Source organism: Lepisma saccharinum, chromosome 18, assembly GCF_977018435.1.
Source record: "Lepisma saccharinum chromosome 18, izLepSacc3.1, whole genome shotgun sequence".
Lineage (NCBI taxonomy): Eukaryota > Metazoa > Arthropoda > Insecta > Zygentoma > Lepismatidae > Lepisma > Lepisma saccharinum.
The window spans coordinates 62,962,935-62,980,243 of record NC_139246.1 but is presented as its reverse complement, the minus strand read 5'-3'; the positions used below and the strand labels follow the sequence as shown (position 1 = coordinate 62,980,243).

The window sequence follows — 17,309 nt, the reverse complement described above, 5'->3', positions numbered from 1 at the left end:
TTATTTGCAAAATTTGTTACTAGTAATGAACAGATTTTCAGTTGTAACCTAGTGAACACTATAATCGTAAATAGTCTCCGTACTTGTATAATAAACCGTTAGAACTGTTATTACGTATCAATCAACACAGAGCCATTTAAAAATAAAGTTCGTGGGCACAAATTCTTGGAAGCATTAATCCTAAACAGTTACGTCAACACCTTACGAGTTCCTAATCTATGCGATACTTCCGCTGGTAACGCCTTGGAAGCACTTTGTAGTTTAGGGCTACATCACGTATTTCAGTTCCAGTGTCATTACGTCATGTATATATTTCGCGGGGCCAAAATCAGAAAATGCACAACTACCGCATTTGCGTTTAGACATTGCAAGCATTGTTTTAATACGATAAGTATTTTTAACATTGCAATATCTTAGAATAAATATAAATTTCATATTTTCTAAAATTGCAATTGGATCATCGCAGCAAATTTATTGTCAAAATATATCTGTGTAATGTTTAGCTTTTAAAAAATCGCAATCTATGTAATCTAAAGTTCCACACGGAGATAGAGTTCATTATCAGAACGAAAAGTCATAGAATTTTGTTTGAGATGTTTTGTAAGTTAATTTGTATTTGTCATTTCCTCGAAGCACCCTTCACATGCATACTTTCTCTCTCCGCGACTTATCATCCAAGGAATTCCTGTTGAGTAGCCACCCTGGTATTATGCAGCAAATTATACATGCGTAATTCATTTTCATATCAACATGTAACTGCTAACACCACAAGTAGCATGGATATTTTTTAAAATGATCTATGCAAATGAAAATCTAGTTAGAAAATTAATATTTGGTTACATATTCCTATTAAAATTTTTACGGTTCTTTTGAAATTTTGCTTTTCATGATTGTTCGAAAGCAATATTTTTTTTAGGAATTTTGAATCATTTTAAGTTTTTTGGAACCTACTTCAGGATTTGTCGAGCCTAATTTAGAATTTTTAAGATCTATTTTCGAATCTTTAGAGCCTATTTTAGGAACTTAAAAGCACAGTTTTTAGAACCTTCATATCCGAGGTTAGATTATATTCCAAACAGAATATTTCGCACTAACTACGTTTGATAGCGACGAAAATACAAGAATCGTGAGCTTTAAGACAAGTAATTCAAATGGTTTTTCGTTTATGAAGGTGCTTTCACAACGAGGTTTTAATTGTAAAACCTGCTTGTTGCGGAGATGGAACTCTGAACGTGCGTTTAGGTCAGCCCAAGGCGAAACCATTTTGCCTCGTTTCCACAAACGTTTGTTCCGACCAACCGAAATCCTACAGTTACAATTAAAAACTTGCTATGTTACTGCGTGCATACTCCGTCTTACTTACTCTTCCTCTTACGTAGGAAAGGGGTTGCCTCGGAGCGACAGGTTTTTAATTGGACGCCGCGAACAGGAAATCCTAGGGAAAAAGACACAGCTTCGACTGGCGACAGTTCATTATGAAAAGGCTTTCCAGCGTTCTGAACAAGGCCTTTGTTCTCCGAATCGGGTGGAAAATTCGACCCTAACAACACTTTCAAGAACAAGGACCTACACAATCAGGCTTTGTGTAGAGGCGTATGGTTGGTTACTGTAAGACTAATTCTCAAAATGGAGGCAGCAGAACTCTTGCTTCAATACTCCTAGAGAAATAAACTATATCTCTGATATTTATCAGGAAGTGACTTGTAGTTTAGTTAAACTTAGAAGCGAAGAGGATAAATTTAACGTAGAATCAAATTTCTTAATACATTTTTCAAACCGTTCTACTTATTTCAAACGCATCAATTTTTGGCATTGTCCAAATTCATATTCTTCTCAGACTTAATAAATGAAAAATACAGCGAACTCCTATTTTAGCGGCAAGTTCTACGAAGATTTCCACACGCTTCATTAAAAAGGAAAGGAAAAAAAGTATGGAAATACACACACACACACAAATTTACTTCGCCAATGATGAAGCAAAGTTTTCTCCACATTTTGTTTATCGCGACTGGAATTCATGAAGAGATATTTCATGAATGATACCAATGATTAGGCTAGGATTCGAAGACAGAACTTACACTAGCGAGTTCATGGGTCATCTACTCGAAACAGTCTGCCGCCGAGGCGCTTGCATTACATACATGACAGTAAGATTTGCACATATAATTTTAATTTTAAATATAAATTGAACGAAAGGTTGATCTTGAATTATGCAAGCTTTTCTTTACCTACATTGAATGAACTCTGGATTAATATACATTTGAGTTTGTAATAACCATTCCGAATTAATGAGAGTTAATAATTAGTAATTTTCATGTTGTACACATGGATCAAAAACTTAGTTTGAGCATCTCGAAAATACTGTAAACTTTACCCTTTGATCAATTACTTCCTGCTTTAGTCCATTCTAGTTTCATCCGAATCTAAATTTACAACCCCTGTTTCGCGTAAGATGCAGTTCTAAATCTAAACGCGGTTCTAAGCGACATCAGTTTGAGTTTGTTATCTTCACGTTATGCACAAGAAGTCTCATTGGATCTACACTTTAAAGCGGGATTCGAAGCACGACTTGCCTGCATCGGTTGCCAAACCCTAGACCCCTTGATTAGAAGGCGACGACGTTACAACCATGACATCGGGGAGGCCCGTGTTCGACATCAAGTCAATAAAAACTTGAGTAGCCGAAATGTATGTTGTGGAATTCGATGGACACTGAAATAGTACTTCTGGATTGTAACAACCACATTGACTTTGAATGGGCTCACTACAACCCAGAAGTGTCCGTGACTGTACAAGAAAACAGTTCAAAGTACGTCAACATCGTCCATTTCAAAACGCTACTGTCAACATATCCGAGTCGATATGTAGTTGCCCATTAAACTACTATAGAGGTTGACGGAAGTAAAATTCGAGCACTAGCAAATTTTTCTCAACAATGCATAAAGAAAGAAAGGTGGTTTGTGAAAAAAAATATTAAAAATATTATTTAGTAGCTTACATATATTTAAAACGATAGATCGTACGAGTATCGACAGATTTTAATAACAAAGTGAAGAAAGGGGAAACTCGAGCATAATTACTGTAACTTCCACAAATTTCAACCTGGGAACCGTGGCTTCACAACGCTCAATCGTACTTTTGAAGGTTATTAAAGTTACCTTCAACCCCTTATCTGCTGCAACCACAAACGGAGAGAGGTTAAAGAGGTTGCATACAGATAAGGATACTGTTCTGAAGAATATAGAAAAATCTGCAAATGCAAGGAATAAGATCTCTAATGTTGGTTATGGGAATTAAAATTCTTAACACAAACATCATGTCAGAAATTAAAAGCCATTATTTGCCAGCACTAGATGATATGCGCCCACTCACAAGATCCGATCTATACTCGTAATCCAGTCAATAAAGGTTTCATGTCGGGAATAATTCCGTAAAGGCTGAATTATGGTCAGTTGCTACAAAAAACATTCAATTCGATTTTTTGGTGTCAGTCTTTTTGCCGTAATTTAAAAAATATTCTTCAATTTTTCTTTCTAGTACCTTTAAATTTTTACCTTGTACCTTTTGAATAAATGCTGCGACACGAAATTGTTTTCAATAAAACTTGTAGCCTAAATAATAAGCTTTAAAACGATAAAAGTTTTACGATGGATTTTAATTAAAGGTTCTCCATAAAGATATGTCTCCAAATGGAGGATAATACAGAAAAGCATGTCACGTAGCGACGATCATCTTAGCATTCTAGCCCTCGACTTTTAATGAAAGTAACAGACCTGGTAGGGATTAATTCTCATACCATTTAAGATATCTTCAATCGAATAGTTAATAGCTATCCGAGTGCTGAAGGCAGCCATATTGAACAGGGTTTTATCACATTGGATATTTTTTATATGATATACGTAGTATCTTGGAAGATATGACACCTATCAACGTCCTGTTTTCTCCGAAACGCTTCAAATAGTACACTTTCATAATAAACCAATACAGAAAAATAGTAGTTTGTAGAAAAATTTACTTTTTTAACACAAATTTATCATAAATTTAACATTTTTGTGAGACTAACTGCGAGTTAAAAGTCTTTCAAAGGCTTTCTCGTTCAGCGTCATCGTATGTGAAAAAATATGATGAAGTTTAGGATTTTTAAATTTACTGTAAAGTTTAAGCTACTCATAAATTCGACTGCGATATGACTGCAATTAATTGGAAACTTCACAGCAATTAAGCATTATCGAAATATCACGCCAAGGAAACTTTTAATACGTTTCTCCATTCAAGCAGGTGAAACTGAAACAGAGTCACGTTTTACGTATCTCGAATAAATTATTCACGTACAGTCCAGTGTTACGAAGGGTCGCGGTGGTTCAGTGGACAGAAAGCTGAGTGTCACGTGGGAGACCCGGACTTGGGCGATTTCAGGTGAGAAGTTCTCAAGCGACGTCCCTGCAGCCTCTAATGAATGGGTGTCTGGGGGGAACCATGGGGGTAAAGTCCGCTGAAGTGTGGTGCTGATCACATCACCTCTACGAATGACATAGATTGTGAATGTGTCAGGGTCTATTTCCAAACTCTTCCCATATGCTTTCACGGCATGGATATTCCGCCCCGTTTATCTCTGGAGCAAGGGAACAAAAACAAGTGTCTGCGCAAGTAGTGACGTGAGACGGTTCCATCAATGAACACGTGAGAGGGAACGGGATTGCGTGGAGGGCGGAAAGCGACTGCAGTTACCAAAATTTCCAGCAGCGTGTACTCCTTCGCTTTGCCCACTAGATTTCCAGCCCTTCCCTCCCGCTATGCACGCATTGCTCCGGAGATAGCCGGGACGGAGTATAGATTTACAACTTATACAGTATTACGAAAATACACGAAAACACGTAAACTTATAATTTGATACACTCAGATTTTAGGCACACATAATTTTATAGAAGAGTTTTCCGAACGCCCCTTCAAATAAAAGCTACTCCAGTTCTCGAAAACGTCTGTACAGCTGCAATATCACTTATTCTCTCATGTAGGCCCTGACGAGACAACCAATAGCGAACAAGAAGTAATTTCCTTCCCTAAACTAGGTATATTCAACGCATTGCTGTTCCGACAAGTTTCTACTCACGTGTACTGGCCAGTGAGCTGACCAACACAGAAAACTGCACCGTGGAGAGTAATTATTGCTGCGAATGAGATAATCTCTTTCTCCCCCCGGGGAAGTCCTTCATCCAGACTCTTCTTCCTAGCGGCCGATTGTAAACCACGGGACGTTAAATCCCACATAATGGCCTAACGCCAATATTCCGGGATCTCTTGACATCATTAAGGGACTGTTTTCAGCTGCAGTCTGGATGCGATAACGTCGTCTGACGATTTCCCAAACGCCACACGATGACTCACCGGCTCCAGCAAGATAACAAGGTCCGGTTCCAGCCAAAGAACTGGAGCGAACTTCTCTTTCGGTACAGCCTTACGACACCATTTTCTGCATTATGGTTTCACTCAGTTTATTCTTTAATGCGGTGCCATTATCCAAGAACTTGGGAATGTCCCAGTGGCCACACCGCGAATTAATGTTTTCTAGAGTTTACAGGCGCGAAGCAGAAGACAGCACAAATTTACATCTTGCAGTGTACAAGGGTAATGTACGGGATCCTATAGATTTTTTTTTCGAAACGCTGCAGGATACACAGGCGTGAATATATTTAAAAAAGGGAATTATCGCGATTCAATTTTGGGTCTTTTTATTTAATTTGGACAGCGAGAACTATGGGCGACATATCACTTTCGATGTGCCAATATTGCATGAATTTCAGAACACAGGACCACAATTCCCTTGAAATTTGTATTGCGCTTTGTATTGAAAATGTATTGTGATAAGTCAATTTCTTGTACAGTGGGATCCACGAGTATTACCGTGCAAATTGTCCATCGCCATGTTCGTGCACTTTATTTGATCCAATAAGACCTTCAAGAATTAAAAGAAAACTGAAGGTAAGGTGTTGATAACTTCTGCACCAGCATACATAGCTATAATTCCATCGCTTAAAAACACACAGGATGTAAGAGAAATAGTCATAATAGTCATGGACAATTTGCACGGTAATACTAATGGATTCCACTGTACCTCTCCTATCTTCGAAAGTCTGGAAAACAAGAACAGCCACGTCCTAATATTTCGTTGGCGTTCTGAAAGCTTGCTTTGTGTTTAAGACCACTCTTCACAGCCTGCTTCTGCCAGGAACATCGGAAATCAAACCGCAACACTCCTTCCGTAACATGTTCCGAGGTTTAATCAGGATACAAGAGATATTCGGAATACTATAAAAAATTTCGTTACTAACCCGTAACGCAAGGACAACGGGCTACAAGTCTTCTTCGATGCCACAAGAACAAGCATGGCAGCAATAATGAGAATTCTTCACTAATATTTGTGTATATTAATCTACTTGAAGAAGAAAAAAAAGTTTTAGTACGAGTTCTTAAGTACCTTGGGAACATTATTATTGTGTTATACTTTGATTACTTTTATACATATTGATAATCAAGCTGGGTTTCAATGTTTAGTACGTAAAGTGTGCCACGAATATTGATTCTTGTATCTAGCCAATGTAGTGCATAAGTACTGTAAATCTAAACCTGTATTTTTATTTTCTGAATTTAATAAAGCAGATGACCCATCGCGGGTGCAACTGATCTCTCTTTTTTTTTTAAATCTAAAATTTAATTTGAAACAAAATATGACTATCGTATGTTATACCGAGATATCTGCACTATAAAAATAGTATACCATTATATTATTCGCTGCTAAACGAGAGACTGTAAGTTACAACTGTAGATATGGGATGTTGTGACAGATTTTTAGTTTTTCTTCCACTTCAATATGGCCGTCCAATGTCAGATTGTTAACAACGCTAAGATGGATCGGTTGCCAAGCACGTTGACTGGTAGTAGACTTTTGATCTTGCCACCAAAGTTCCCACGTTTAACTCCCGACATGATCATGGGTGTTGTTTGTGAGCATCCCGGCATCGATTTCACCTAATTATCTCTCATCCTCATCGTCGCGATTAGTGAGAATTGGACGAATATGAACATAAGCATAAAGCTGAACAGAAAAAAATGGAATAATGAAAATATTGACGATAGTTTGCTGATCACCAGCAACAAGGGATTAGTTTTTTTTATTGTGTAAGCACTATTCTTTTTAGTAAATCTGGCCAAATAGTGTCCAAGAGGAACCTAAATTAAAACCTCCACCTTCAAAAATTATATCCTCGACAAGGTAAGCGCTATGGTTACAAAAACATGTAAAATTAGCCTATGTACACTCACGGACACATCTGGTTTGTAACAAAGCAATTGAAAGTCAATGGAATTGTTACAACTCGAAAGTGTTCGTGACTGTACGAGATACTGTTTCGAGTTACGTATTCTTTCGTTAAGCTCTTTCAAATTTCTAATGAAAGTTATTTTAGTAATTTTGGTTTCAATTAGGTTATCGGGCCAAAGAAATTGAACTTCGTTAATTATCGAACAATCCATTTTTGAACTGTGTGTTAATATTTATCTAACATTGGCCGCTGAAGGCATCAGCGGTGCTTTGGTATCTGAAATTACGCGACAAAGTTTTAGTGTGTATCCGACTTTCCAGACTGCACGAAGGAAAGATTGAAGCATCCTTTAGAAACAAATAAAGAGCACAGGCCGTAACAGCCAGCGATTTCGCAACACTCGAGGCTATGAAATCCCCTTAATTGGCTTGGATGTTGGTGTGCTGCTTCAGGGTCTATTCTGGCGTTCCTTCTCTTGGAACATCATATGTGCAGAGACGTAACATCCGCGCTCATTGTTTCTTCAAGGAAAGGAGGATCCTTGTATTAACAACTATCAGTATAAGAGATCATGTGATGCTCCCAGGCCGGTCATCTGTAACGCTACATAGAAAACTAGGAGTAAAGTTGTATTAATATAATCAGAGTTTTGCTGCTAAAACATTGACAACATTCACAACCTGACAATCTATACATATACAGATCACGTTGAAGCAATTTAATTCATATTTTGGATAAATGAACAAAAGCTGAAAACAATGTTCTTATGCGACGGTCCTGCCGTCCGCCCGTGTACACTACGGGCAGCGAAGAAACTACAGATCTCTAAAGGTGACTTGGATAGACCTCCAAATAATTCCTCAATGTACATGTCTGGCTATCCAAAAGTAACCTGTCCATTGATTTGCTTTATTTTACTTCGAATTTCTGCCATTTTTGGCTAATCGCGAAGATGGGGATCAGTGGTGATGTGTTGAAATTGATGAAGGGATATACACATAGAACATCCATCTCCTGGCCGGGATTCGAACCCGAGACCTCTGGCGTCGTAGCGCGGTGAGCTAACCAATCCGCCGGCAGTACGTCTGTCCATGAAATTGTCATCAATCAATTACTTAAAATGTTGCAATATCTTTGAAAGGATTCAAAGTAGAAAGGTCAAATTTGGTGGACTAAAAACAGTCGCCTTTGTAAATTACATGTATTCTCTATCGACTCGTCCATTTATCTATTTCTAGTCAACAATTTAAGCCAATTGATGCCTACTGATTGACTCGTTCCTGTAGTTTCAGGTAATTGATTTACTGGCCAGAAACGCTGCGAAAAACATGCTTCTGCCTGGGGGAGCAAAGAATAATAAGTTAATAATTTATATCTCTTTATCCTTCAGTATCGGAAAAACGTCTAAAGCTACAAATCAGCAATTCGATGGATGGGAAAAATACCATGGATCAACAAATAAACCTGCACGTTTATGTGTTACAACAAAAATCCGAACCAATGGATGTATATTAATATTAATTCATCAGCAACTGTTGTAGTCAAAGAAAAAAATTGATATAGGGGCAGATCAATCATGGAGTACTTATTTATCAAAGAAACTAAAGTTCTTTGTCAGTTTGTTCCCACTTCTTTGACTAATTTACCTTGTATGTGTATCTGTATGTATATATTGTGGAAAGACTCAAGTGTGAAGATGGGGATGAGTGAAGATATGGTGAAATTGATGAATGGACGCTCACAAACATCCATGCCCAGGTCGGGATTCGAACCCGGGACCCCTGGCGTTGTAGTGCAAAGTGCTAAGCACTCCAGCCAAGGGAGCCGGCGTAAGCCCTTGTACATTTGTCGTGCATTCCTTCCACGTGCAATCTCAAATTTAATGAATATTCGTCGTTCTTCACGTCTGAACATTGTTTACGGCGGTATTACACACACACTTCACTTTCACGTCTTCTAACTACCACACAACAGTACTATTCAGCACGAAACACCTACACACGATCCGTAGTACAAGATTAAATCAAGACCCGATCGTCTCTTGTTCCAGCGTATACCAGCAGTGTTGCCACTACGTGAAAAATGAATCTCGTATATGAAGAAACATCAGTTTATTGGGTTAAGTTTTACCTGTCTCGAAGGTCAACAACGTTGAAAAGTCACATTCGCGACTGTCCTCTGAAAGATCTGTGTTCCAGTTCTAGTGAGGCTGTGGGCCATCAATTCTATTCGTCCTTCCATGTACACTCTGCTCCAGCTATCTCTTGAGCAGAAGAATAAAAACAAGTCTCTGCGCAAGTAGTAACGCAAGACGGCTTTACCAATGAACACGAGAGGAACGGGACTGTGTGGAGGGGGAAAAGCGACTTCTGTTACAAGCCTTCGCAGCAGCAAGTTCTGCTTCACTCTGCCCACTCAATTTCGCCTCTTCTCTGCCGCTATGCTCGGCCTTGCTCCAGAGAAGGTTGGGACAAGGTATATTCCTTATCGCGACGATAAGGGTGAATAGTGAATATATATAATATAAAGTGACTTTAATAACCAAAGTCAGATATAAAGTGACTTTAATAACCAAAGTCAGAAATTTACTATTAAAGCAGCATTAATCAATCTTGCAACATACGTACCCACCTAAAAGGTACTACACAAATATATCGTAAATGTTTGCCGAAGTACGGCTACTAAAATTGCCGGTTAAAATACTAAAGTCGAGAATTCCCGTCATTTTTCGCTTTATACACTGCCAATTCACAACGCCTGAAGCAAATTGAGCTTTCCAACTTTCAGAGGAGGAAGCTAACCTGTTGAATTGAATGGAGATGTTTGCGTCAGGGATGCTTTGAACCGTTGAACGGGAACGACAGCATTGTACGAACTTGCTTCCGGTTTGTGCCCACACCACCATCGTGATCTGGAGGGAGGGGGCGTAGGCATCTGGATATCTGCCAGACACGAAGAGAAAGCAAGCTCCGCTTCCTAACTTCCGTAAATCTGCGACTTGGATGGTGGCTCAAAGCGATTCCATCAATTGGGGTTCGACCCTGCTTTCCTTTCGCCCAACTTGGATGTTTGACAGACTTCTGTGCCAGAAGTGAAATCTGTGTCGGAAATCAGCTGCCGCTGCGAAAGGAACGGAATCTTCAAATATCCGTTCGCATTTCTCGCAGTTCTCGTTTAGCGTAGAACAGTTAGGATCGTTATTCAAGGGTAAAGTGTTAGAACGGAATACGGACGGATTCAATAACGGAACGGAAGGTGAACCAAACATTCATCGTGGTTTCGTAAACGCAGTCGGTGGCTTTCGTAATTTCTCTCAATCGAAAGTTCGCCGCTGCGCAAGACAAGGCACTTCCTCGACGTCGTAATGAATTATCTTGGATGAAAACCAAAATATAAGGTAAGAAGATTATAAGAATGTGTATTTCTTTTTGGCAGTGACTTGACGAGACAAGACGTGATACAGACTAATCTCGTATCGAGATGCAAATGCTTGTCTCTGACTCAATCTCTCGAGATATTTTAAACGGCTTCGAGACGTGACCGAGGTTTGTCTCATCTCGATATCACCCGTACTTTGAGAACAGAAATTAACTTACTTCTGTCGCTTACCGTCTTAAAAATCCAAAAAAGTTACAGTATTTGCCGACGTACAATTTTTTTGGAAAAATCTTTGTCACAAAATTTATAATTCATTTACAGTATTTCAAATATTCAATCTTCGAAAACTTACCTAATCTAACTAGGAAAGAATACACTTTAATCTTCTTCGCCACACACCGAAAGGAAATAGTTCTACTCAGAACAGAGAAAATTTCCTAGTGCGTCTTATACGTCGGCAAATACGGTAATTTTATTTGCCTGCATCATACAGAAAAAGTACTCATTTTCGCCCAGTTTCCACCAGATATTTCCTGTTCAGACTAGTGAACCATATGGGGATTACACTACACTGCCGATATTAATTAGTTTTACCTTGAACGTTGGAAAGAAATATGAACGTGGAAGTTTCCATTTTTCACACGTAAGAAACTGCATTCTTCTGGGTATTTGACTGAATAACATCTCCCCTCCCTCAAGCATACAGTGGCGGAGCATATTTGTGTTGTAGAGCGCTTTATTATAAGTGTCTCCATCACCGACACACAGAGAACATTTCGACGGCAACTGAATCGTTCTCCTTATCAACCGTTCCTGTTAGATGAAAGTGTGCTTCATCACTCATCATCAACGTCGTATGTTGTCTTCCAGACGTGGCACGACTTGCATCTTGCACGGGTGAAAGTTAAGGTGTACGTGGAACATTCGCCGAATGCTTCGGTCCGATATCTGCAACGCTAAAGCACGTTTACGTGGTGATTTGCATGGACTCCGCACTGCAGAGACACGGACGCGTGCCACGTTTTGTTCCGTTCGCACTGACCGTGGTCGCCCGGGTGGTGATTTATTCTTCACACCATTGTCTTACCCAACAACGTATATCAACAGGAGAAGGTGCATCGCGTCGATCAAGTTGTCGTCGAAATGTTCTCTGTGTGTCGGTGATAGACTCACTTCTAATAAAGCACTCTACAGCACAAATACGCTCCGCCAATGTTCAGCGCTCCATGGCTAACTGCACACGTCACTGACGGAACGCACACTTGCCGCCTATTTTTCAAGGTACCCGCTACATGCCTGCCCCTTCTCTGCAACAAACAAAACCATGGATCGTTGAAACCAGTTTATTATTTCTGTCGCACCCTATACATGTACTGGTACCGAGTAACTGTCTGAACGTAAACCTCTAAAATTTTGAAAGTTTACTTATTATAGTATTTTGTTACCGATCCCGAGTCAAATGCACACTAAACTTTGAATTGCATTTTTCTACATTTCAGGGGCAGTTCCTATGATAGGGTCGAATCTTCGTTCCAACAATGTGACGGGAAACACAACACGGGTGTTTCAGTGCCATCCTGGAGGAACCACAGAAGCTGCCATCATCATCTGCCTAGGAGCGCTCGGGATGGCAGCCAACGTAATGCTCATGGGACTCATCCTCAGCAAGAAGCAACTACGAAGGTAGGCGACTCTTATCTGCTCCGAGGGCTATCTCCAAACATATGACAGTTTCTCTTGGCAGCGAATTTGCGCTTCCATTTCCTTATCAGTTTTATTATTATATTTTTTTAAGGCTACAGGGGGCAGTCAATTTTAAAGCAGGTTGGTTTGAAATGCTAAAAACAGCCGTCACCATCAGAGCTTAAACAAAGCTAGAAAATATTAAATCAGAAAAAGAATAATAATGAAAACATGTTTTAGGGTTTAGAACCAATTTTCAAAAGTAGATGACTAAAGAACTGAACCGATTGAAATTAGTTTTAAAGAGATTTGATATTGCAATTTTAAAATAATCTGTTCTATGTAACTTTCACATTTGAAGTATATCGCAAATATACAATATATAGCAATTATGGAAAAGGCACCACTAACATTGTGATATAACCACGATAATTGAAAAATATGTTACAAAAACATTTTTCCTCGAGAGATGATAAACATTCCTCATTCTGAACTAAGGGAAATTTGGGAAATTTTCAAAAAAATATTAATTATATCATCACTTTAGTATTTCTAAGCCTCAGCCACATGTCTGATTAAAAGGCAAAGATACAACGGTTTTATCATCCACAACTGAACAATGCTTAGGAAAAGTACTTTTCAATTGGAATTATTCTGGGACGGTTCAAGAGAATTAGGGAGAAATCATGAACTCATAACAAAAATTAGCTTTTCAAACAAAAGTATGAATTTATTTTTGCGATAACTTGAAAAAAGGTGTGTATTCGCAGAAGGTTGGGATAACTGTAATTTGTTGATACTGTCCACCACCCTGGTAACAATTCACATGAGATTGAAAGCACGTGATTCATTTATAATACAATATCTTTTTTTACAATATTTATTCCAATTCCTAATTTAGAAACTCGGAGACTAACTATTACAATCCTAATGGAGGGTAATTATAAAAATTAACTCAATTTGATGTGAAACTATTCGTGTCGATATTTTATACAATTTTCATAACGCTTGGTTAAATAAAAACATCTAATATTCAAGACTTTGCTTTTTAAATGATAATCAGATGAAATCGGAACAGAAATATGCCTAGACCAGCCGGGAACATTCGATGAATGGATAAGTTAGTGAGAAGCCCACTACTAAAAAATAGTGAAACTGGTAAACATTCGTAAACGGTACTGTACTTCAGTTTACAGATATATGTTTGCGTGATTGCGTCATTCCACAAAATATTACTTGTATCTCTTTTGTCATAAAAAATAGAAAAAAAACAACAAAACTAACCGATCAAAATGATGACATAAAAAATATTTCAAATTAACAGCAGCACAGCAGCATTATACAGAGTGTCTGCCTAGACTGTGAATATTAATACTGAGAATTTTGGTTTCGGGTACTTAAGTTACATCAGTGACCTCTATTCTGTTCGACACACATTTGGTTGTACATTCTGTATTGCAGTGGTGCTCATCTTCAGCTCGCCTATTTTGTGGGGAGTTGCATTTGGAGTTATTAGTCTTCAGACCTGGCAGGTCACAATCCTTTGTCTGCAAACATCTCACGAATCATAAACCCAGTGAGAGTAAACGAGTCAAGTTGTACTGGCTTGGAAGAACAATCATTCACTTCGGTTCTCTTCCACTGAGTGACTAATTAATTGTTGGTAGGCATTTGCACTTGCAGTGCCTTCAAACAACCCAGTGGGCCAATCTACATCTAGACACAAGACACCGGCTTCGCCCGAGTTTCGATAAATGATGTGAGTTGTCAGCACCTCATAAGCGATAGTCAACGAATCGATAAGACCTAGAGATGTCTGCGACTACACACAAGGGATATCATCTTGAAATAATTTAGAACACACACACACCTACATACTTTAGCAAGGATAACCGTCTAAAATCAGTTCACAGTCTGCCAGAAACGACACTTGCCACCTGCTGACAAGCCGCCTTAATGAACACAGCTCAAACTACTGGCACTGGAAGCTAATAATTAAGAAATATTTACACTTTAGTTTACAAATAAAACATTACAATGCTGACCAAGGCAAAATTTATTGTATAAAAAATATACACTAAACACGTAACGTTTAACGAATTTATTGTGAATCTCGTGTGAAGAAGACCCTAATAAAAGATGGAAACGTTACTTTTAGCGTATATTTTTATACAATAAATGTTGCCTTGGTGAGCATTTGAATGTTTTATTAACATGGAAACAAGGCTTAACAGGATTACCATTTAGTTCACGGTATACTTTTACGCTGAACACCCTGTACGTTGCAAACATTAGCCAGAAATGCCGTGAGCGGTCTCAAATTTACCTATGGAGTAAAATTCAGCATAGATTACATGGTCGCGAACAGAACACGGCAAACTGTCGAAACGTGTTGGGGGAGCGTTGCGGGAAACATTCCTTCAACATATGCTCCCCATGCGGAGAATGCGAACAGCGCTGACGTCAAGAGAAGAAAATCGAATTATAAACTTACGATGGGCCTGAACCATGTTTCATCTTCCTACGAGTTGTGCGAAGTACTTTCCCTGGGGAAATTGGCCCCCGAGGAAGCAATTCAAACACAGAACCATTATAGGGCGCTTGCGTGCTCACGAAAGGACAGAAACAAGCCCCGAACTCTAATCGAAATTCAACAGCAGTCCGTATCGGGGACAAACCGTGTTAAGCAAACGAATCAACAATTACTGCACACCTCCCTGTTTACTCGCGGCTACTACATTAACCACTGGGAATTTTTCCTAAACAACAACTACAAAAAAGCTATACAATGCATGCTTGGAAAGCCCAAAAGGGAAATTAAACAGGCGAACTAAATTCAACACAAGATTCTGGGAGGAAGAAAAAAATATAATAATGCCGACCATACATTTCTGTTCCATGCCGGCTGCATGCATGATTCGCCTTTTAAAGAGAAGAGTTACAAATTATTGGCCGCGGCGGCTCAGTCGGTAACGCGTCTGACTACCATGCTAAAGGTCCCGGGTTCGATCCTCGGCCGGTTCAAATCCGGGAACATTTCTAACGATGGAAGCGACCCCGCCGCCCACCCAGCGTCAAATCACATGGGTATCTGGGGGAAACCCTGGGGGGTAAAGGCGGTCAGGGGCGTGATGCTGATCACATCACCTCCACTCACGACCGAATCAAGAAAGTGGGGGGGGGGGGTTACCCCCACACCCCCTATACGCCTTCATGGCGTGGTGCTAAGCACAGGGGAACACTTTACCTTTTTTTTTTACCTTTTGTTACAAAGAATTACACTAAACATGCATTAGAAAGAAATTTCCTTAAAAAATCACAAGCGTGTGTTTTCTTTTCAATACATTTACTAAGAAATAAATAGACATCGCGGTTATAATGCAACATATGAAACTTTTAGTTGATCATAACATATTTCGTGTTAATGTTGTCAGAAGGTATAGACCACTAAGACAGTTGTCACTGCCAATTTAAATTCCACTGGCAGACAGATAGATCACTTGAAATACTCAACATCCCACTAGCTGAATCTGGCATTTTCATTCACGAAATATTATTCTAGTATATGTAGTGATTACCGATCAATCAATCGGCTGGTATACTCTGTCCAAACGATCTCTGGAGCAGAAGAACAAAAACGAGTATCCGCGCAAGTAGTGACACGAGACGACTCCACCAATGAACACGTTGGAGGAACGGGATTGCGTGGAATTGGGGGGGGGGTAACTGCAGTTACCAGTCGTGTAATGTTTGGCTCTGATCACTAGATTCCCCCCCCCCTTCTCTGACGCAATGCGCTGCCTTGTTTCTGAGATAACTGAGAACAGGCAAAGATCACGAATATGTTGTTCAATGAGGTAAGTGCAATAGCTTCCGAGTTATCGAGGGTTCGATTCACATCGTTTGCTGAATAAATATCGGCTGATTCTAATAGACAAACGGACACTATGGTCGAGATCAGAATGTGTTAGTATTACGAATACCTTTCAGTGAAATCTCTTTTCTGTTTTCGTTCCTAACAGCCTCTAAGTAATTGTTAGGCATCAATTGCTCACTACAAAACTGCAATGAATGAGCCAAAAGGGAAGAAAAATAACATATTAAAGTTGTGTCTGCCCGTAAATGAGTTCACCAAATTTCAAATTTATAAAAAAGGTAAAAAAAAAAAAAAGTAAAGTTCTCCCCTGTGCTTAGCACCCCGCCATGAAGGCGTATAGGGGGTGTGGGAGTAACGCCCCACACTTTCTTGATCCGGTTGTGAGTGGGGGTAATGTGATCAGCATCACGCCCCTGACCGCCTTTAGCCCCCAGGGTTTCCCCCAGGTACCCATGTTATTCGACGCTGGGTGGGCGCCGGAGATCGAACCTGGGACCTTTAGCATGGTAGTCAGACGCGTTACCGACTGAGCCACCGCGGCCACGTACAAAATGGCATTTCACATTTATAGCTCAAATTAATCAATAAATTTCAGCGCGCTACCCTTTAACAGTCTCCCAGATATCGACATGTCACATGACAATTATTGACTCTCACGACTAGACGAACGGTCCGATTGGTATAATCGATTATGTGTTAGGTACATTCTATGGATTTACCACTTTTTTTTTTTTTTTTTGTAGCTGCCGCAGTTTCCGAGATTCCTATAATTATCACGGTGGGATAGACGGACATGATCGGCCCATATGGGTACCTTTTAAACTTTGCTTACTAGTGCCCCGAAATCAAGAGGACGCTGAAGGGTGAGCAGATTCAGCTGGAGACGGGGAGCATAATTAAATACCCTCCGATTGTTTCGTCTCGGTTTCAATTTTTCTTCGTGAACTCTGTTAACGAAATCAGCCGGCGGCAAATGCCGAGTACCAAATGCATATTCACGAAAGGCTCTTCACTAAACCACGAAAGCCTGTCTCGTTTCTTAGAACCGAGGC

General features: G+C 39.5%; 2 protein-coding genes across 2 annotated transcripts in view; one reads left to right on the top strand and one right to left on the bottom strand.

Moving 5' to 3' along the window:
- LOC146002607 (midasin) overlaps positions 1 to 17,309 on the bottom strand; it is a 586,494-nt gene that overhangs the window by 304,453 nt on the left and 264,732 nt on the right. The gene's annotated exons all lie outside the window — the stretch shown is intronic.
- The window catches only part of LOC146002608 (uncharacterized), a 61,285-nt gene that overhangs the window by 18,977 nt on the left and 24,999 nt on the right, over positions 1 to 17,309 (top strand). Inside the window, exon 2 of the mRNA XM_083140573.1 lies at positions 12,197 to 12,380. Within this exon, the coding sequence (XP_082996699.1) occupies positions 12,197 to 12,380 (184 nt within the window). The remainder of the gene's footprint in view (positions 1 to 12,196; positions 12,381 to 17,309) is intronic.